The following is a 22549-nucleotide window of genomic DNA, read 5'->3' as shown; positions in this document are numbered from 1 at the left end:
GTAAGTTTTGATACTTTTTCGATTTAAACCGAGCAAACCGGTTTGCTCCATGACTCACTAGTCATTTATCGAACAAATTGCCAAAACGCCAATAACCGTTCTTTTTTCTGTTTTGTTGACAATTTTCTTTTGTTTATATACTTGTATATATATACAAGTATATAAATTTAATATTGTTTGAAACGTCTGATTGCAACGGGTTTATTTCTGTAACGAATTCTCATTGAGAATCAGGTCAATGGAGTCCTAACGACGTACTGATCCCTTTTACGGAACCAGTTTGGGTTCTTGTCCACTTACTTGACATGAACAATAATCATATCTCTAATATTACTACCAGATATTTTTAATCATCATCATCATAACAATATTCCGTTACTGTTACTGCTACAGAGATAAAAATATCTTATAAAAAATTTTTATTATTGTTTTTATACGTCATGTCGATGTGTGTGTGTGTGTGTGTGGGTTGATGGTAATGTAATCGTAGACTTAATTAAAAGACAAGGTAATATAATTATCAGTAGACCAAGTCAAGGCCAAGTTCTAATGAAATTAGCGAGTAATTAGTCAGGATAGTGAGCTGTTTAATTTAAGATTAAATAATCATGTGTGTGGGTATTACAAGCTAACGTTTAAATAAATTTACCGTTACTTGGCCTGATGCCTCTACTCTTTCGACAGCTATTCGTGAAGCGCGTTTTTATAAAACCAACAACACATCACGTTTTCCCACCTTGCGCACCACCTGGCGCCATCCTTTGGCCGTCAAGTTTTCCACCTGCCGCGGCTCTGTAGTTTACCTGCTGGTCGCTGATTGATAACGCAATTCTCTGCATTGAAATCGCTAGATCAACAGACCTGGTTGCCAGCAGACCAACTACGTCCGTAACTACTTTATCAACAGACCTAGAAGATTTAGTACGGCAACGACCAGACCTTCACCAGGTAAAATCATCAGCTAGACTTGCCTTCAAATAATCATCAAGAATCGAGAAATCTAATGAGTACTTATGTTTTTAAATGCTCATCTCAGTAATTGGAGAAAGTAATGAATGAATTTGAAATTAAGTCTTATCTATTTTCTTTTATTTTTTTAACGATATAGGAATTATCACCATAATTACGGAATACTTAATATTAAGAGATACTTTTACTTTAAAATTAAAAAAATATATATATATTTATAAAGTTAAGTATCATACACCTTTCACTAATTGCGCCTATTCGTCCTCGTTCAGAACTCGATTGAAAAACTTCAGCCAGCGGAATGATTATCCATTTGACTTATCATATCCGCATTAAATGGAGCTAAAGACTTAAAAGCAATCCGATGTTTCGAGGACTGATATAACGACGAAGATGATGCTGATGCTGGTGATCAAGTACTAGGTCAACATCAAACCCATAAACCGTTGAGTAAAATATTAAGTGTAACTCACGAGACAATTTGCTGTGCAGAGCATAGCAATATGTGCCTCAACTTGGACGCCTAGCAATTACAACGGTCCGCGTTAGCCTTCTCACGGTTTTGATGCATCTACACAGACAACACCAGTAGACACACAACTACCCAGTGATAATTCAAAATGTATGTACGTGTTGCGTATTAAATACAATGAAGATAAAAGTATTAAGTTGACTCAACCGAGTCAGCCAGCCACTATTGCAACCAAGGCATCGTGTGGTACGGGTTTGCGAAAGACCTTTTGATAATTGTCAAGAGGGAAAAGTGCGGCACGTGGTGATGGTGATACTGGCAATCTTGCTGGTGGTGGTGGTTGGAGCTGATTGCTGCCGTATTCTAGGAGAATGTTGAAGGCGTTAGAGACCAGTACGGTGCATTATATGGATAGATAGGATACCAAGGTAAAATGGATAGAAGAGTGGGTAGAGAGACACCAGCGAAACAGCTGGTAACCGTAGATCTATTGACAGAGACTGGGTTCTTAGACCGTTAGTGTTCTCGCGTGCACTATCCGCGATATTTTATTCCCGTACAGCACTGCTGCTTTGTATTTAACTATAAAATAGTAAGTGTGATGGTATAGAGCACTACTCGGTACACTACTCTCGAGACCCTCTCGATACACCAGCCCCTTTCTACTTCATGAGTTTAGTTTAGTCCCCTCTCTTATTGCTTCTCACTCGTGTCCCTATTGCCGAGGAAAAGTGCTTTGGCACAACGCGACAGTTGACGTCGTGTTATTCTTGCCGACCAGATCGTACACTCTGTGCTAGCTAATATCCTCAATTATTATTATTATTATTATTATTATTATTATTATTATTATTATTATTTACTTAAATTTAAAAATGAGAGGTGGTGATGAGGCTTTTAGCACCAGACCCGTATCAGGATTATTTGGGTGACAGAATTTAGTGATCGAATACAAGAAAATCCTTAAAGTTAATCAGGACGTGTCGATCGACGGAGACAATGGAATAAAATGAGATCTACTTGTGTGGTATTTTGAATTGCGGTATACAAATTAACATCAAGCTTCCTCTATCTTACTTGCATCAGTGAACAGATGCAGGTCACGGAAGCGTCGTTTTCTCGGACCACTACTTAAAAATCTTGTATTACTGGAGCTTCTTCTTCAATTCTTTTGTTTATTTTATTGTCGCCATGATAATAATCATCCACATTTTTACCATCAGTGATTAATTAACTCGCGATTAGATAAAGATCAAGCGATACCACACGATCTTGAGGCTATTTTCCGGACTAAAAACATGTTATATTCCGTACGATAAGTCTCAGTTAAACTCAATTACACTATATATAAATACATACTTTTAAATTTTAATTTTCTCGGTAGGCAATAAAAGTTTTATTGCCACCGCATATTCTCAGAAACGTCATTTTAATTACATTATATTTAGTATTAAATTTTAATTTAACTCGGCAAATAAACTCAGTATGTTGTTTTAATATAAATAGAAATATTTACTGTCTGAATAATAAATTACTCAGGTAGACTATTTGGGGTAATAAACATCCTGACACGTCAACATTCTGATGGTTCAGCGGCCCAGTTAGATTGACCACATTCAAGGATTTCCAATTGCAATAATAAAGTAACAGCTCATATAATAAATATATATTACGTATGATTTAATCCAAGCTCCCTAGGTACTAAATATTATTTTAATAGCATTTTACAAGGGTCAAGGGCACGTGAATCATGAACTGATGAATTGTTAAATCAATATCACTATGACAATAATGAACTTAAAAAAAATTAAACCCTTTGCGTGACAGACATGACCGACAAACTTTCTTATTTAGTCACATAAATTAACGTTTTTACTTCCCGTCACTTGACTCTAAATTTACTGATAAGATTTTAAAGCTTAAAAAGTAAATTTTAATTAACCGATCAATCTCGTGTTGCTAGTAAATAAATCGAATAAAGTCCATTAAACTGATAAATTTATCTGCACATTTGTCAGCGTAATTTATATTTATAACTCGTTGTTACATTGGCACAACACGAAATTGCGATAAAATAATTAAAAACTAGTGGAGTAACGTAATAAATGTATAAATATATATATGAGATTGAGCTATTAGCATCATCGATATCGCCGTAAACATAATATATGTTATATTATAACAAGTTCTTAAGTACTAATATGATTTGAACATATTCAGCAAGTTACTTGTACTGCTTCACGCCCCGCGAACACGCGTGCACTATCGCCGTTTGTTATCAAAAAAAAGTTTTAACGCGAGTTAAGTTGGGTTTCATTAATGCGAAATCGCAAGTGGTTTTGTTTCGGTTACTATTTACCTGAAATTTAACATTTGTTGTTATTATTATTATTATTATTAATTTTTTTTTTTTTTTTTGTAATAAATATTAAATAAAAAAAAAAAGACACACCTTGCAGAAAATATCAATAGAGCACATAAAAGGTAAATGAGAGGCGAATGAGAGAGTCAAGTGGGCGCGAAATGTGGGCAGTTGTGGCACAGAATTGATGCACCTTGATGAAAAATTATTAATTATTGATGTCCTGAATACTATAATGATTCATAGAATTTGATAAAAGAAATATATATATATATATATATATAAGATCTGGAAATCGATCAGAACATTTTTTTTAGAGTTTGATATTAAAATGTAAATAACTAGAAAACAATGCGGAATTTTGAAAAAGTTTATCAGAGATAATTTGTAGGGAATAAAATTGTCTACAAAAAAGGTCCTATGACATTTTGTGATAAGTCTGATAGTTTCGACGGAAAAGTGGGGAGAGATCTCGAGATCGAGATTTACTATAAATTCGACTTCAAGCTCCAATAACAGATGAATTTATCAAAAAATGATAAGAGACTTTTTTGTAAAGCGTTTAATTCTCTACGAAATGTTATCCTGAGCTTATCTGTACAATTGCCGAGGTATAAATTTTTTTTTTCCCATGATATTTAAATGGAAAATAGAAAATTTCGATGAGCGACCTGTGAATATTAATTAAGGAGCTCATCTTTTTTCGACCCTGCAATTATTTAATGGGGTTTCGATAAAAAAAAATAGTTGATTTTTTTATCAGTCTGATATATTTATATATATTTAGAGATCGATAATAAATAATAATTGCAAAGTTATAAAACAAATGAAATGAGGTAGTTGTGATTTATATAAAAGTATAATAAATATATTATTTAGGTGTGCGCTGTATCCATATATACTTACATATTTATTGTTATATATTATTGTCTAGTGGTATGTACAGATAGACAGACATATAATCCAGTGTTTCCGCGATTTCTATTTGCTACTGAGTGTGTGAAATCGGCCAAGAGTGACTGCCTCTGGTAAAATAGCATAATATATAATATATACCGCGAATTGCAGTGGTATAAGTATACACATATATATAAATATATGTGTGTATACTGTCTCTTATTATTTATCTTGATGCCGGTGAGGTTGAAGGTCGCGTGGGAAACGATTTGAATGATATTGGGTTAAAAATAAAAATAAAATATATAAGAAGCTTCAGATGATACAAGACACCATATATTTATTGTAAACACTAACTACTGAGCTAATTAACTTAATGCCAATGAAAATTAATAGACGTTAACATTGCAGTGAAACTTGGATAAAGTGAAAATTTACTTAAATAACAATAATAATTATTTTATTGTTTATTTATTTATGAGTTGTTGATAGTAATTGTAATAATTAATTTATATAAAATGGTTGTGTCACGAGAAACAAATATTTCCACGAATATCCGTGCGATAATTGAGCAATTGAATTTAAATCCCGTTGAACGTCGTCGTCTTATTGACCGTACTCGTGAGAATGTTAGAATACGTCCTGTCAGTTCACCAGCAAATATAACTATCGGAGTTTATGGTTGCAATGATAAAAATGATAGAAATAAAATTGGTACGAGAACAAAAAGTACCGTCGAAATATTCCCAGATGATAAAATTGTCGGTAACAGGGAGAGAAATAACTCTGATAAAATTTATCCGGAAATTTCAATTAAAAAAAAAAATAATAATATTAATATGAATATGAACAGTAATCGTTACATTGAAACAATCACAAGCCCGTCGACGGCTAAAATAATAATTGGGATATGGGGTAGTAATGATGGTAGAAAAGAATCGATTATCGAGAGAACGAGTTCTTGTAGCGGAAAAATAGACATTAAAGTGGTTGATGATGAGGAAAAGAGAGTGGGTTTTAAATCGAGAAGAGCTGAAATGAGACAAAGGATACCAGAAGATCAAAAGGAATCATGTGATGAGGTAATCATATCCTTCGATGCTTGATTTTAAATCACCATCGCCATTTATTATATTCAATCACCCGTTTTTTTTTTATTTTCAACAACTTGTTCCAATTTGTGATTAATGGTTTTATAAATTATCTCATATATTATTGATTTATATCATATGTATACACTGAGAGAAAAAATGACTTTTAGAAATATTGTATTTTCTCTCTATAAAAAAGTATGCTTGAAATTTTTTAATTTAATATATTTTTGGCGCGAAAATTTGAAAATTACAGTTTTTCAATCGAAGAAACTCAAGTTTCATTGAAAATATGCGGATTTTTTTTTTTCGAAATAGTGGAAGTAAATTCCGAGTTTCTTCTGTCAAAAAAATTATTTTTTAAACTACTCAGAAAAAAAGGATTTCTTGGCACAAGAAAATTTTCTTTTTCAATTCATAGTGCGGAAAATTTCTGGGACAAGTGAAAATTTTTTTCTGTGTAGACATCAAATAATAAATTAATACTACAAAAATTTTAATTTATTTACTATTTGTTTTTTATAAAATATTGTGTAGGTAATCAGTAATCACAATCACATTTGTTTATCTGCGAATTAGCGTTAAAATAGGGCAGGGTGGGGTTTTATAAAGTATATCATTTTAAAATAACGAAATGAAAGGAACAAAAAATAGAAACTCGTACGAGCAGTAGAGCTCAACATACAAGTTTTGATTCTATAGTAGCATTACATTTGTATACTCTGATGTAACTTAGAATGTAGAAACTAACGAAAGATGTTCATCTTTCCGCGTTTTTACGGGGTTACCATGAGGAAATTAAAATCCTCGACTCGCGATTCCCTTTCCGTAAATTATTGAAACCGCCAGGTGAATTTCGTTATTATTATTATAATTATTATTTTATATTATGTATAACTGTAATTAATATATTTTTTCTTTATGTTCATTATTAACAGGTAACACGAACACAAACTGACAACAATGACAAAATTGCTACATTGCCAAAGGAGGAATTACGTAAGTTAACTCAACAAATACTACGAAAAATTACACAATTTAAACCTTAAACTTTATTTATATGGATATTCATTGTTTGGATTTTAACCCTCCATTGTTACATTTCCGGCGCGAATCATAATGGTAGCAATTTTAAAATTTTTACGATTGATATTTTTTTCTATCATAAATCTTTATTTATTTTAGTAAAAAAAAGTTTAAAATTTTCCCGCGGAAATTTCAAAATTATCAATAAAAAAGTGTAATTAGTTTTTTTGAAATATCTATGTAAATATTGAATTTTCAAAAAAATTGTAAGATACCTTTCTTGTAGCCCTTTAAATTCTCTACAAAAAAGGTATCTTGTACTTTTTAAAAAAACTCGAAAGTTACTGAGATATTTTGAATTTAAAATTAAAATGATTAGTCACAGAAATTTGAAATTAAAAATTTTCTAGACTTCTCGTGTCCAAGGTATAAATTTTATTTTTTGTTTCAGCGGAGCTGGAAAGTGACTCGCTGAATCATACCGCAGCACATCACCGTATTTCAGTCCGGCCAAAAAATCGGCGACCACCACGACGCACAATGACATCAACCACCAGCAGTATGTCTTGCTCGACAATCACAACAATTTCGGAAAATTCAGACGTACTTGATAGTCTCGAATTGTCAACAGTAACAAGTAGCAATGCCAGTACCCCAGTCGACCCTAAGGGCATTACAATTATGCGTAAATCTTCCAGTAGAATGTCTTCTAGGACATCCGACATATTTGAAGAATTTGACGTAAAGAAAAAACCTTCAAGCATGGCTTCTCTGTCACCAGACAGCCTTGATTTGAGTGTCGCCCGTATGATTGAACAAACTGACACCCAAGATAGCGGTGACCTAAAAGTTGTCACGATAAAATCATCAAACCGTATGACTAAGCTGTCAAATGTTTACGATGAATTGGAAACAACTCCAAAAAAACGTACATCTGTTACCAGACTATCAAAATCACCAGACAGTCTCGATAATTCATTTTCAAAATCCTCTGAAGGATTTGATAAACTTATTGAGAATGAAGAAGCTCCGACATTCGGAAGACTACAAAATTTAATATCTAAATCAACAGATGGATTTGATAAACTTGCCGAGCACGGAGAGATAAAACCAATGCCCCGAAGACTCACTAACATGATTTCAAAATCTACTGACGGTTTTGAGACATCACCGGATCGTGATGATCCGCGCCCGGCTAGAAGACCCAGTAACCAGATATACAAATTTTCCGACACTGTTTCAAAGTCCTCTGACAGCTTGGAAGCAATACAGGCTCTAGTAAGTGACGATTCGATCGAACGCAGGCGCAGTAGTTTTGAAATACGTCCGAGGCGAAACCACAAGACGATGTCCATGTCATCAGACAACTTTGGGAGTCTAGACCATCAGCAACCAGAGCTGCAGAAAATCAGCAGCACATCTGACGTCTACCTCACACGCGCAAATAAACATCACGGAAAAATTGCCAGTGTCATGTCTAAATCTACTGACAACTTTGAAATAATGAACAACAATCAAGAGAATAGTCGGAGTAACTTGGACTTTAAGTACAACTACAAAAGCTACAAAAGAACCATCTCCTCCGAGAGTTCGGATAATCTTGAGCTGGAGGACAGAGTCGAGAGCCGTAAAACTCGTAAGCCACCAAAGAAAATTCCTAACTCTATTTTAGGAATGTATCCAGATGATCACGACAAAGAGGATTACGATCGCCGGCCATCGCTGTTGAGAAAACCCCCGACACCCCGACTACAGAAGTCCTCAGAAAGTTCTGAACTTGGTAGCACTGATACCCTCGACTCGGAAAAACGAAACAAATCTTCCGACAGCACCGAGACTCTTGACAGCCTCGACAAAGATTTGGACCAGGACACCCGGGATGACGACATCGCGAATAACGTCAATGATAAATATGATAAAAATGTACGTATACTAAATATACTATAAATAAAACTGACAATTTTTTTTTCTTTCTATTGTTTGTTTATTTATTTTCTTGCTTGTCGTAGGATTCCTGGTCGACAAAGACAATGGAAAATAAACAGAACACAGATAACGCTGATGGAATGGAGGAAGATTCAAAGTCACTAACCTACACCGACAAGCCTTATTGGCGACAGAGCTCTGAATCAAAAGAAAATATTGACATCCATCAGTTGCTGACAATAGTCAGCCGTATAACAGACAACGGTAATAATCAACGGAACTCTGTACCATTTACCAAGAAACTGTCGGCATCACCGCCATCGTCACCTGTCGTTAAACAGGAGGACAATAAAATGCTATTCAACAATTTGCTTACCACTAAAAATGATGAAGAATTGCAGAATATGCTTAACGGAAACATATCTGAAGTGTCAACCGACACCAAGAGTTTCAAAGAGAAACTTATAATGTTTGAGAAACTTGGCAAGTGAATAACAATAAGATCAAATTAATGCCATTGTGTGATACTACAACTTGTTAAAACTATTTTTATTTTTATTAACTTTGCCGTTTGTTTCAACCGTACTAAAAAAAAACTTTGTGAAAACAAACTTTCTTTCATTTGATAAACAATAATATATACATATACATATATATATAAAATATCATACTATCAGTAAATATCGAGATTATTAACGGACTAATTGTAATTGTAATTGCAACTTGCCTCTAACAAAATTATCATAGTTATTAAAATAATAATAATAAATATAAAAATAAAATATATACATATTAAAAATATCACTCGCGCAAAATGTTATAAATACTTTTAATTGCCGGGTTTAATTGTCAACGTAATTAATTTAATTTTGTATACTTTGTAACTCATTACTTTAATTATTACCTTCAATTGATTATATATTAAGTATTAAACTATTAAACGGTCTAATAAATATTATTTAGTATTTAGTGACATTTAATTTGTCTTTGAAATTTAATATGTTAATAATGTGGCTGTATAAATTAATAGTGACATTTATTGATATTAATATTGTAAATAAATAATAATGTTTCATTATTGTTATTATCATTATTATTATAAGTATTGTAAGCCGCGGTTACCTTTCACGGGCCTAACTTGGCTCTAAACTTTTACATGTGTTTACAACAAATGGAAAAAAAAATAAAACGATGAATAAAAATACATTTTGACACTTGTTTGAGACTTATGAATGAGTAATGACTAGGGACAAGATTTTTGACTTTATTTTGAAAAGAATTGTTCAAATGTTTGATATTCCGGCGAAAATATTGGTTTTATAGAAAAAGTTTTCATACAAAAGTTATAGGAAATTTAATTTTCGAAAAAAAATATCTCTTATGATTTTCTTATACGATCAATATTTTCACCTTAATTAAAAAATGAAGATTCATAATGAATGATTCAAATTTTTGTTAATTATGAAAATCTTAATTTTGAAATTACGGCTTCCTCATTAATTCTAAGGAAAAATTATATGGAACATTGTTTTTAGAAAATTAAATTTTGAACAACTTTTACTTGAAAAAATTTTCTATACGACCAATTTTTTGCCGTAATATCAAAAATTTTACATCATTAATTATTAATTGTCAATTTTTTAATTAAGGAAAAAATCCTGGCCTTAGTAATGACAATTTATGAAAATTGTAATTGTTAAAACTCATTTATTGAGACTCGAGTGCCTTGGGCTTAAAAATGATGACTCTGGTTAGAAGACAATTATAAATTTTTGGATTTTTTTTTTAACAAATCAATTACAAAAAAAATAAAAATATGCATATGTCGATGAGTGTAAATGTCGCAGACAGACAAATTTAAAATTATTGATAAATAGACTAAATAATTAATAAAATAAAATTTTTAAAAAATGCGCATTTAAAAAATTTAAAAAAACGCGGATTTTTTTAAATTTCATTATTTTAATTTATTTATTTAAAACTTATAAATTGTCTCATATCTGCTGCATTGACACATTCACTTTTATGCAATTTTTGAACTTTGTTTTTCTAATAATATGTTTTTGAAAAAATTCCAAAAATTATTAGACATCGACTAACTACTGTATCATTAAAAATGGACTGATCCTGAAAAATAATTATATTAATTATCAACATCAGTAGTTACCTATCAAAAAATATAAATATATATAAAATACGTAAAATATAAAATATAATAAAGTGACAGACGTAATGTAGTAACGTTTGACAAGAGCTTAAAACTAATATCATATAATAAGATAACATTATAATTATTAATTGTTAATTATAACGAATAAATAGTGAATTGAATATATGTTACTATAAATATTAATGGAGATTGTTGTAAATAAAATTGCCATCACTATCATACTCAATTTGACAAATATCTTTATTCAATTAATTATTGTTTTTATTTACTTAATTTATTTGAATCTGAAAACGTGCCCACCACACTGATGCTTTTAAAAAGTTACAAAATACTTAACTTAATTCATTAATTAATCAACAGATTCACGTTTTAGTTTTAATTTACATACACACATTTTAAGGTCAATCTTAGACAGTACCCTCTACTTTTTGAATATGTAATTCGTTTTTTTACAAATTAAAAGACAATGTAGTGATAAGTTCGTCAAGATATTGATTAAAGAGAAATTTACTTACAGTATTTTAAATTATCTATCTGGTTAATTAAAGTTTCAAATATATTTTAACCTAAAAAATTTGAAATTTTGAATTGTAATCTTGACATTAAGATTTCACTGGTTTTTTTTTTTAAATTGTGATAAAGTAGCCAATGTTTGATCATTGAAATATGTAATAGTTTATGAATTTAAAAAAATGCGCGTACTGATTTTTAAATTATCTAAATACGCATTTTTGAATTTTCATTTTACTTGCATTCAAAGATTTAAAAAACTGTCAGTTATCAGCCACATTCACACTCATTAATTTTATGTGAATGTAGTGGAGACAATTAATTAATTATAATAATAAAATTTAAAAAACGCGCACTAATTTTTCTTTTATCTATGTATTTTTAAATTTCCATTCTACTTCCATTTTATTTATTTATTAAATAAATTTTTAAATTTACAATTGTCAGTTACATTCACACTCATTTAATTTTAATGTTTTTACTACCAAATTACTTTCAACTATAAAATTACAATTAATTTTTTTTTTTAAATCTGCACAAAAAGATTTTTAAAACTTCTTGATATGAATTTTTTCCAAGTATTTTATTCGCTTATTTAAAAAAAGAAAATCAAATGTCTACTACTTTCATTAACAAAAAATCTCATCAAACAGAAAATTTAAAACCGTTAGTAATTTTTTAAAATCCACATCCTGATGAAATTATACTCATTGTCTTTTTTTCCACTAATGCCCTAATTTTTTTTCTTAAATAATTAATTAATAGAATTTTAATTACGGTTATTACAGTTCGTCATCAGATAAATTTAAAAAGTGGGGTATCGTCTAAAATTCCCTCAATAAGAAAAAACTGTCACAAGTGAGTTTTTCTTTTATTCATTTATTTATTTTTTCAAAAAAAACTGGATCACCGTCTGCACAATATTTTTTTACAACAAAAATAAAATAAGTGCATTTATCACAGGACCCGTACTTATTACTTACTTTTATAAATTTATTACTATTTATTAATTACGTGATTACTCTTTTGCTTTATTCTGATAAATCTACAAGTTATCCGGTGTAAAAAACAGGAATGTAACAGTGATCCATTTATTTTTATACGACAATAACTATTTACTACTAGATTTATTTTTTCAAGTGAAAAAATTGTGCCGTATCTTTAGTTTCAATTTCAATTTCAATTCATTTCTTTTTTTTAAATTAATTAACATGTATAATTATCGTATTTAAAATTTTATTGCCTTTCATTTTAAAAAATGATCGCTGAACCGTTTACTCATTTTAATTTTAAAATTAATTATCGATTTCACAATTTACTTAAATCCTCTCTCATTATTGCGTTCACAAGTAAATGCTTTTATTGTTGACTAGGCACTTGCTAAAAAATTATCTAATCATTACGGGCGTCAGTACTAAGTATTTATGGTTTAGAAAATATGGTAAAGTAAAAAAAAAAAAACTAATATTAATAATAAACCTTCAAAATATTTAAACAGTTGATATTTATCTTGGCAATGATAAATATTATTGTGAACGCGTAAAAAAATCAGTGAATAGTGTCCACATAAATTTATTTAAAATCCTATAAAACGTTATCATTAATCGATTTCATCTTATCAGTTATTGGTTGTTATTATCATTATCATTATTTATATTTTTACAATTCATCATGTACACTAGAGTTATCAGCATCAGGATTACAAAGCGCCGGTGTCGTAAATATCATGGCGTACTCACACCGACTTGGTTCGGATACTGACACAAGTTTGTTTTCTTTACCACAACGTAACTCGAGCATTGTTGACCTGGCTGGTCCATTCCAGCAGGTGAGACCTCTGTCGAATTTGGCCTTTGAGTATTTACTGTAATCGGGACCAGCCCAGTCTTGCCAGTGACCTAGACTGACTTCGCTGCCTCCAGATTTGGCACTTTGAGTGGCTCGTCCGAACATGCACATCGTGTACACGTACTCCAGGTCCGTGTACTGGTAGCACTCACCATCTAGCGCAGCAAAGACTTCTTCGGGTCCGTAATCTCGGTCGATTTTAGCCTCCAGTGATCTTATTTCGTTTTGTAGATCAAGCGCAGCCTTCTCTGCTTGCTGGTACTGAGTCCTTGCAGCGGTCGCCTCATCAATTAACGCCTGAGTCTCTTCGTCGTACTGAACCTGTGGTTGCTCTGGTGGCTGCTCTACTTCACCTTCTCTTTCAATCTCTTCAGCGTGCCCTTCAGCATCTTCAGCAGCTCCTTCAACATCTTGTTCTTGGTCTTCTTCATCCTCATCTTCCTCAGTATCATGTTCGTCCTCGTGTTCAAGCTCATGCTCCTCGTGGACTTGACGTTTCTCCTGGTCATCTGGGCCTCTAAATAATCCTGAACAAAATAAAATAAATAAGTATCATTTGAAATACAACATCAATTCACATTTTAAATACATACCTTGTTCTTTCATGAGTACCGGCTTGATGTTATGCCATGATTTTTCAAGAAACTCATCAAAATTAACTTCATCCTGCCCCAAAAAGTACATGGCTTCTTCCTCAGTGACAGCACCATTGTGATCCCGATCAAAAATAATTCTCGTTTGCAACTCACTCAAAGTAACACTGCGGCTCTCATCAGAATCAAGCATCTTAAAGTACTCATCAGCTTCTCGAAGTTGAGCTTCACCACTCTGCTCATTCTGATCCGTAGCCTCAGATTCAGCCGGTTTGTATTTTTCCAAAGCAGCATTTTCTCTATCAACAGCCTGATTCTTGATAATCTCCTTTTCTTTCTTAATCAGCTCAGCCTCCAAGAAGTCATTTTTGAGTTTAGTCAATTTCTCAGCAATTTCATTCTTCAATTTTCGTCCTTCCTCAGCCAACTGCAGCCTGATTTTGCTGCCCTCTCTCACCAGCTCAGCAGCTTTTTCAGCTTCAGCTCTCGCCTCCCGACCAAGCTCTTTACAATTGTCAACACAGGATGCCGAGGATGCGTACTCGTCACTAGCATCACAGCAATCACAAATTCCATCATTGACAAGACTCGACGGTATGTATCGTGACTTATGACCAGAGTTCTCACAGAAAAAGAAGCCATTTGAGCAAGCAGCGGTACCGGGTTCATCACTCCCATCACCACAGTCACAATAGTCGTCATTGACTTTGTCAAATGTTATAATACGGCTGCCATCTAAACAACTAAAGTCTTTTTTCGGATCATAAAGCGAATTTTTCGATAATGGAATGCCCCGTATACGTGTTACTTTAGTACCGGTTACGTGGCTCAATTCAAATGATAAAACTAATGCTGATATCACAAAAAATAACAAGTAATTAATCATCTTAACTTACTTGATCTATTAATTTAATTACGTAATTGCTAATTATTCAAATTCTCCAAGTCTTGATTCTTTAAATACTTTTTATTTTTATTTATTATTTATTTATTTTATTTTATTTTTTTTTACCTCTGCTAAATAAGATCAGACGTTTGTTGAGTTTACTACAGGTACACTTAGTCCAAGTAGTTAACACACAACACACACACACAAAAATCACTTGCTAATATATATATATATGTATGTATATATGAATCCTCGTGTCCTAGTGTGAAACCATCACCACGTCACTCAGTGAGAGCGTTAGTTGTCAAAGACAAAATTTGTTCCATGTTACCAATCATCAGTAATCTCCATGAGTGTGAATGTAACAGACAAATTTAAAATTTTAAATTCATGATAAAATAAAATTTGAAAAATCCGCATTTAAAAAATTTTGAAATTAATACTTTACATTTTTTTTCAATTTAATTTTATTAATTATTTTAAATTTTAAATTTGACGACTGCTACATTCACACTCAGTAATCGCCAGTTTTTATTCAAAAAACATAAATTATCTTCTTTATCAGAACCTGGATGATAAAACAGTACATTATTTTTTTTTGTGTATAGATTTCTGTACTTGCCTGTAGAAATTTCGAGCATGTCGAGGATTCCGTCGAAAGACTAATGGCATCATGGCGACCGGCAAAGGAATAGTTTTAATTTTTCGACCTCGCAATATCAGATTTATAAGTAACAGAAATTTTAATAAATTACAATCTGATTATCTGTCAAATAATAATGAGTGCCAGCGTTTATTTTCCACGACTGGTCTTGGTGTCGACACGTGGGCTAAAAGTTACCAGAGTAAATGTGAGTTTCACTCTCTACTCTGGCTTTTTTTAAATTATTAGATTACATCATTTTTCTATGTTTATTTTAATTGACATTTAAATTTTAACAGTCTAATAAAATTTATGTCAGTTTATTTTTAAAATTAATACGCATTAGTTTTTATTTTATTTCTTATTGGCTGTCAATGTTGGAGCTGTGATCCAGCATGTCTATAACCTCAATTTTTTATTTTTTTTATTAATTTTAATTAATTATTTATTTATTTTATGTAGCTGAACAATTCACGTCATTGCGACGTAGTTTCCATGTGTCAAAAAATTTACAAGCTACGAGAACAAATTACTATGAAGTACTTGGAGTATCAAGAAATAGTTCGGCAAAAGATATCAAGAAGGCTTACTATGAATTAGCTAAAAAATATCACCCGGACACGAATAAAAGTGACCCGGACGCGAGCAAAAAATTCCAGTTGGTTTCTGAAGCCTATGAAGTCCTGAGCGACGACACTAAAAGAAAGGAGTATGACACCTGGGGATCAACGTCCGAGCAAATGGGAATGGGTAATTCTGGGTTCAATCCTGGTGCCGGTGCTGGTGGTGCTGGTGGCCAAGGATACGCTAATCACAACTGGAACTTCCAGTCGACGATAAATCCCGAAGAATTGTTCAGAAAAATTTTCGGTGAGGCTGGATTTAAGTCGACTAATTTTTCCGACTTTGAAGATTACGCGGACTCCAAGTACGGGTTCGGTACCGCACAAGAGGTATTAAATTGATAATCATTTTTAAATAACGTTGATACAAATAACAGGATGTTAATTTATAAGTAAATTTTTAGGTAATAATGAATTTAACATTCGCACAAGCGGCACGAGGTGTCAATAAGGAAATTAATATCAATGTCGTGGATGTATGTAACAAGTGCGAAGGATCTAGATGTGAGCTAGGAACGAAAGCTGTAAAATGTCAACAGTGTAATGGAACAGGGATGGAAACTATCAGCACTGGGCCATTCGTAATGAGATCAACATGTCGATATTGTCATGGTACCCGAGTATACATTAAATATCCTTGCATGGAATGTGAAGGCAAAGGTCAAAATGTAAGATATTTATTTTAAAATTTCAAATTACTTTTAATTATATTTATTTATTGTTGTTTTAATTCATAGGTACAACGAAAAAAAGTTATAGTTCCTGTACCAGCTGGTGTTGAAGATGGACAAACAATACGGATGGCAGTTGGCACGAAAGAAATTTTCATTACATTCCGCGTAGAAAAATCACGTTACTTTAGACGTGATGGAGCTGACGTACACACCGACGCGGAAATATCACTCGCACAAGCAGCACTTGGTGGTACAATAAGAATTCAAGGTGTTTATGAAGACCACACCGTTCAAATTCGTCCAGGAACGTCATCTCACACCAAAGTACGACTTAGTGGTAAAGGAATGAGAAAAGTCAATGGGGTTGGTTATGGCGATCACTATGTAAACATAAAAATAACTGTCCCGACGTCGCTGACGGAAAAACAAAGAGCGCTGCTGATGGCTTACGCCGAATTAGAATCCAACACACCTGGTACGATCTTCAACGTCACTTCCAAAAAAGATGGTAAGGATTCATTTCATTTATGAGGTGTATTTTTTTTTTCTTGTTATTGGTACTACTTGTTATCGCTTGAGTTGCCCTCATCGAGTGAAAATATATAAAAAATTAATTTTTGTAATTATTTTAAATTTAATAATTTTGTTTACGATGTCGAAATTAATTTTTTTAGGCTCCGCTGGGGGAACTCAAGCGAAACAAAACGTACAGGGTGAAGGTAATCAATCTGATGGAATACTTGATAAAATAAAAAAAGCAATTTTCGGATAAATTGAATAGGCGTAGGTAAGTTTTAGTCTTCAGTAATTTTAATATTTATTTATTGCATCTTGGAAATTGCGTCTCTTATTTTCAGTAAAAGTTAAATATTTATTTAAAAAATTTTAATTTATTATTGTGACATTTGACATTGAAATAAAGTTAATTTTCCAAGCCCGGGAATCGCGATTATTTTAAAAATAGTATATTGTGTGACAAGGGATAAAACTAAACGATTTTAGACCAGGGTGAAGTTGCTGACCACCCGCAGTCTGAAATCGTCTTTCATCCTGAGTTAAAAACAATATTTTTCATGATTACCTGCATTGGAACTTGAAGTTTCATTGTCAGCAGCTAGTGTTTTAAATTTTCTATCAGATCTGCACCTGATAGTTTAAATTTTCGCGTCTATTAGACTAAAATTATCTTCTTCCGGCTGCCTCTAGAGACTGAAGCTTCAAGTTTCGATCCTGGTGTCATAAAAAATTTTTTTATAATTTCTTTTATTTGTTTCAGGAACAAAACAGTGCTACGATGGACCTCTGCATCTACTAGAGCTGATAAGAAAAGCTCTGAATGAATCACAGTCACAATCGCCACTGACTGAAACCAAAAACAATTCAAAAACCGCCGAGAAATCTAAAGCCGGCAATTCAAAACCTGAGGACAGCGCCAACGATCGGCAGATGAAGATGAAGCAGAAGATGCCTTGATTCGTATAATAAGTAGAACAAAGATCACTGGGACTGTATTATAAAAATAATTGACTTATTCTCTACAAAATCATTTTATGAAATATTTTCTCTAGTAATATTTTTCTTTTTTAATATCAAACAATAAATTTATGTATCATAAGTCATAAGCAAAGTAGTAAAATGTCAAAGGTTACATATTTAAGATGTACGTAAAATAAAGCCTTGTATGTTACTTGTTACACATTCGTCTTATCAACCCCGAAAAAAATTTATTGATAAAATCGATATATTATTTTATAGTCAATAGGTAATCGTTTGAATTTTTTTCAATTCATCTCCGCGGGAGCTACAAATAGCTATACGTCAAACACAAATATCATGTATGCTAACAATAAGTTCAAATAACTTTAGTGTCCCTGACGCAGCCTTCTACTGCTGATCGATATTGTGAATTATAAAATAATAATACTTTTATACTACAACGTTTGTTGCAATATCTATTGTACATGTATAGTTATAGTTACAAATAGAGTAAATGTACTATACATTTATGCTTGGCACGAACATTAAAATGCGTTTTTAAAATAAAATAACAACATACGCGTATTTATATAAATAAAATTACATCATGTACAGTGAGAAATTTTAAAAATTCGTCCAATGTCATCAATTATTTATTATTATAAAAATTAATTTTATTTAATTTAATTAAAGTACTTTGCCAGCGTTCATCACTGGCTAAGTATTTTAATCGAGGTCACATCTCAGCTCAGTATAGACCTAGGGTTGGTAGTAGACCACCAGAGTTATCCGCGTGACCGCTCCCTATCTATCGAGAAATCTTGGTCACGGCATGTGTTACTCTCAGGGTCAAATCTTTATCTTTAAAACCTGATCGATAGTTTCTTTACAGGCTATGCTTCAACCAATAATCCGTACTTGAGGCCAATATTCGTGAGACTTTCAGTGGCTGATACCCGAAGGACTGCCACCGCGACTGCGGCTATCGTGACAGCTCCTTCGAGATACAAAGCGTAAGCTATTCGTACAAACCCTGAAGTTGATGCCAGTCCACCGGCTGCTGTGAAGTCCAGTGGGAAAAGTAGACTCGCTGCCAATGGTCTTGACCTCCCGGCACCGAACCCGAGGATTCCCAAGAGATAATATCCGGCTGTAAATAAAATTTTGTTCACTCAGTTAATATTCACAAGGGAAAAGAAACAGGATCGATACAAATGGATGAAAAATATTTTAAAAGCTTGGGGTAAAATTACCGATCCAGATAAAAGGGATGATTTTAACCCATCGCGGAACGGGGAAGCTGTTGGCAGCCTCGATGTCGTAATCTGCGCCATATTTTCTATGCACGGCGTACCGCTGGAGACGGACAGCAAGAAGAAGACCGAGGTTCAGTATAAGAAGAAAATGCGCCGGGATTCCAATACCAGCGAAGACTACGGCCACTGTCCGACCGGCAGTTGTGCGAGGAACTGGCGCGCCAAAGCCTGTAATTTAAATGTATAGATACATAAACTGAACACTGACACTTGAAGACACAAGTAGAGTATTGAAGGTGTTAAAAATTTGAACGTCAATAAAACGGCAACCTGTTACACACCTAGAGTAGTGAGGAGGGATATAGCGAAGAGCACACAACCGGAAAATGTCCAAAGCTCTCCGCTTTCGCCCCCTTCGCCGTATCCAGAATTGACAGCCGCCAGCAAAAGTTTTTCATGCTTCGCAACGTACTGTCGAACTTTGTTACTCCACAGCGGTTCCATTTCTTCCTCACTGGCCTTTAATTGACGTAACTCAGTAGCCAAACCGACAGCCAAATCTTTCTGCATGTCCTTCAGCTCCAGAACTTGCGCTCTTTCACGTGGTCCCTCGGTCGCGTAAAAAGCCGCGGCTCCAGCTATCGCCCAGAAAGTTAACAGCCACGCGAGACCTAAATACCAACAAATCATCAAAAATTAACAACATTACTAAGAAGATCTATAAATTATTGACCTACCAAATTGACACAGAGAAAGTCTTCCCAAGAATCTTAAATGCTTCCATATTTTCGATGAAGTTCCCGAGTTTTCACTCTCCTCCTCTTCAATTATGTCTTTTAACGTCGGAAAAACTCTTAGCCAGTAAGGGCCTTCATGTTCGCGTGCCTGGATTCCAATAGACTTGATAAATGGCATCCCGTCAGTGTCATTTGTCTGGTGGTCTTTCAATTCAATTGTCAAGTCTTCCGATACAGTTCTCGAACCCAAGGACACGGGAGTGCCTAAAATAACAATAACACAAATAATAACAAAACCGGATCTTACTCAATGACGCGAAAGGATGATACTGAGGATAAAATGTCCACCGATAATTTTCCTTGATAAAAGTATAGATAACAATTATAAATTATAGCTAATCGATTCAAAGTATAAATCGTGACGCACTAGCATACATTTAGCACACACAGTGATGATAAATACTCACATCAGTTTATTTATTGCAATAATTTATGCATGACACATTTTACGATAAAGTGATTGATGACACACTTGAGATAATGAATAAATAATTGTCATCAATGATCGTGAAATGTAAAACAAATCGATTTTGACAGACGGTTACAGATAAATTTTGTTAACAGACAAGTGTCAGACAAAGTTTGCTTACTTTGAATTAAATGAGTAATTAAGTTGATTGGTATGAGTGCAATTATCAGTAGCGACTATGCTAGTGCTAATCAAATGTATGTGTGTTAAGTGACGTCGATGTTATATAGTTACCCGAGGCACAAATAACGTCAGCATCATCCTCGTCGTCTTCACGCCTCTCAGTCATACTAAGTTTAAGCTCAGTGACACGTGCACGATTTACTCTAGACGACTCTCTCGTGACAACTCGTGGTCTCGGATGCACCGAGTTTGCGATTCGCGCAACCCGGTGCGCACGTCGACGCGAGGGTAAATTGTTGCTGCCAGATAATAAATGTGACACTGAGACTGTTCGGGTAAACTTTTCTCCTGACAAAACATTTGTGCGGGAGCTCCGTCGTTTTATTTCCGATGGCTCTCGATGACTGATAAATCCTACTGAGGGTGATGACAAACTAACTGATGACGATGGTCTCACTAACGATGGAGGCACCGGAAATTCCGGGACGTTCATAGACACGATCGCTGGTACTGACTAACACGTCAGATTTATCTGCAAGATTGTAAATTATTTAACTAGTATAGTTACTTGTAATGACAGTTATTATATATATTACTGTACAACTGTTGTCTTAAAATACTCACGCGTTTCATCATGATTTCAAAATTTTCCAGTTACTCTCAATCAGAATTATTTTATTTCTCGTAAGCCAGTGACTGAGTAAAATTATTTCGGGACTTTATTTTATTTTGGGCAAAATTATGATTCACTGGATTTTATTTGTAACAATAGACGACGGCGATTGAAGTAAGGGCTGCCCAAGAAAGTCTAGTGATCGCCGGTTTCACATAAAAAAATTTATATTGTGACGCGGTGGTGTCACGAGCATGCGCTGATAATCGGATACAACCGCGCAAATATACCGCGGGAAATTATACTAATTCAGTACATGCTTTACATATATATACACTCATAAATCTATATATATATTTATAACTTATAACATTGTTTTCCGTATGCCCTTTCCGCGCAAACGTCACATTTATTTTCCAACAATATGTGAATACTTTTATGATTTAAAACATTTGTTAATAAAGTAAATAGAGTAAATTTTGAGAGTTAAATCACTGAAATAAAGGTTGCTATGAATGTTTATTATTAAACTGGAGGTCATGACTACCCCACACTTACAAGTGATGAGTAGTCGATTTAAAATATAGCACTGAGTTTATGATCAATGACCCAATGATATTTAACTGGTATTTTTAAACTTTATACAGAAAAAAAAAATTTTTTCCCGCGAAAAATATTTTGAATTACGAATTGGAGAAAAAAATTTATTATCGCCTCAAGAAAATTTTTGTTTTTAATTTATAATTTAAAAAAATTCTTTTTTTCATGTATGAGTAATTGATTTATCGATTGAACATTTTTTTGGTGAAATAAAATATAATTTTTGAAGGGAAAGTAAAACTTATTAATTGTGTTATGATTCTGTCAATCAAACCGCTGGGTCATTACACTTTCTCGCGGGAATCCCGTTGGCGGTAAGATCGATTAGGGCATTTATGGGGGTGTAATTATCCGCATGCGGTATATGTGGGTATTAATTTAAAAATGGATAAAACATAATTACTGAGTTTAATTAACTTTTATCGATCGTTTTTATCAAGTTAAGATATTATAAAAATATAAAAACTGTCTATAGTGAGTTTGAAATGTGTCAGATCTGAAGATGACTGACGGGAGTTTTTA

General features: G+C 33.0%; 4 protein-coding genes across 9 annotated transcripts in view; 2 read left to right on the top strand and 2 right to left on the bottom strand.

Annotated features, from left to right (window-relative positions):
• Positions 1-11045, top strand: part of LOC103577698 (dentin sialophosphoprotein) — a 30445-nt gene extending 19400 nt beyond the window's left edge. Inside the window, exons 1-5 of one of the 4 annotated variants that reach the window (XM_008558485.3) lie at positions 31-2468; positions 5112-5782; positions 6730-6790; positions 7269-8740; positions 8827-11045. In XM_008558485.3, the coding sequence (XP_008556707.1) occupies positions 5219-5782; positions 6730-6790; positions 7269-8740; positions 8827-9234 (2505 nt within the window). In that variant the 5' untranslated portion in view covers positions 31-2468; positions 5112-5218 and the 3' untranslated portion in view covers positions 9235-11045. Of the gene's footprint in view, positions 1-30; positions 5783-6729; positions 6791-7268; positions 8741-8826 lie in introns of those variants that run through there. The other 3 variants (XM_008558489.3, XM_053738937.1, XM_008558470.2) reach the window with 3 other exon arrangements.
• Positions 11046-11135: 90 nt separating this feature from the next.
• LOC103577718 (glucosidase 2 subunit beta) lies at positions 11136-14958 on the bottom strand. Its single transcript, XM_008558501.3, has 2 exons — positions 13865-14958; positions 11136-13798 (listed from the first exon to the last, which is right to left on the bottom strand). Exons 1-2 carry the CDS (start codon positions 14748-14750, stop codon positions 13083-13085), a joined length of 1602 nt encoding a protein of 533 aa, XP_008556723.1. The 5' UTR covers positions 14751-14958; the 3' UTR covers positions 11136-13082.
• Positions 14959-15366: 408 nt separating this feature from the next.
• Positions 15367-18387, top strand: LOC103577723 (protein tumorous imaginal discs, mitochondrial). 3 transcript variants are annotated; one of them, XM_053738918.1, is made up of 6 exons: positions 15368-15604; positions 15859-16349; positions 16424-16687; positions 16757-17201; positions 17368-17480; positions 17970-18059. In XM_053738918.1, the coding sequence occupies exons 1-5, from the start codon at positions 15427-15429 to the stop codon at positions 17463-17465; spliced, it is 1476 nt and encodes a 491-aa protein (XP_053594893.1). In that variant the 5' UTR covers positions 15368-15426; the 3' UTR covers positions 17466-17480; positions 17970-18059. The 3 variants fall into 3 exon arrangements, with proteins under 3 accessions (XP_008556736.1, XP_053594893.1, XP_008556729.1); XM_008558514.3 differs by lacking the exon at positions 17970-18059 and having other exon boundaries at positions 15367-15604; positions 17368-17481; XM_008558507.3 differs by lacking the exon at positions 17368-17480 and having other exon boundaries at positions 17970-18387.
• Positions 18388-18488: 101 nt separating this feature from the next.
• Positions 18489-22134, bottom strand: LOC103577733 (uncharacterized). Its single transcript, XM_008558531.2, has 6 exons — positions 21439-22134; positions 20926-21346; positions 20163-20426; positions 19767-20096; positions 19423-19653; positions 18489-19319 (listed from the first exon to the last, which is right to left on the bottom strand). The coding sequence occupies exons 2-6, from the start codon at positions 21305-21307 to the stop codon at positions 19063-19065; spliced, it is 1464 nt and encodes a 487-aa protein (XP_008556753.1). The 5' UTR covers positions 21308-21346; positions 21439-22134; the 3' UTR covers positions 18489-19062.
• Positions 22135-22549: the final 415 nt, after the last annotated feature.

This window comes from Microplitis demolitor, chromosome 1 (genome assembly GCF_026212275.2).
Source record: "Microplitis demolitor isolate Queensland-Clemson2020A chromosome 1, iyMicDemo2.1a, whole genome shotgun sequence".
NCBI lineage: Eukaryota > Metazoa > Arthropoda > Insecta > Hymenoptera > Braconidae > Microplitis > Microplitis demolitor.
Note: the sequence above shows the minus strand (reverse complement) of the source record. Positions and strands in the feature narration are given on the sequence as shown.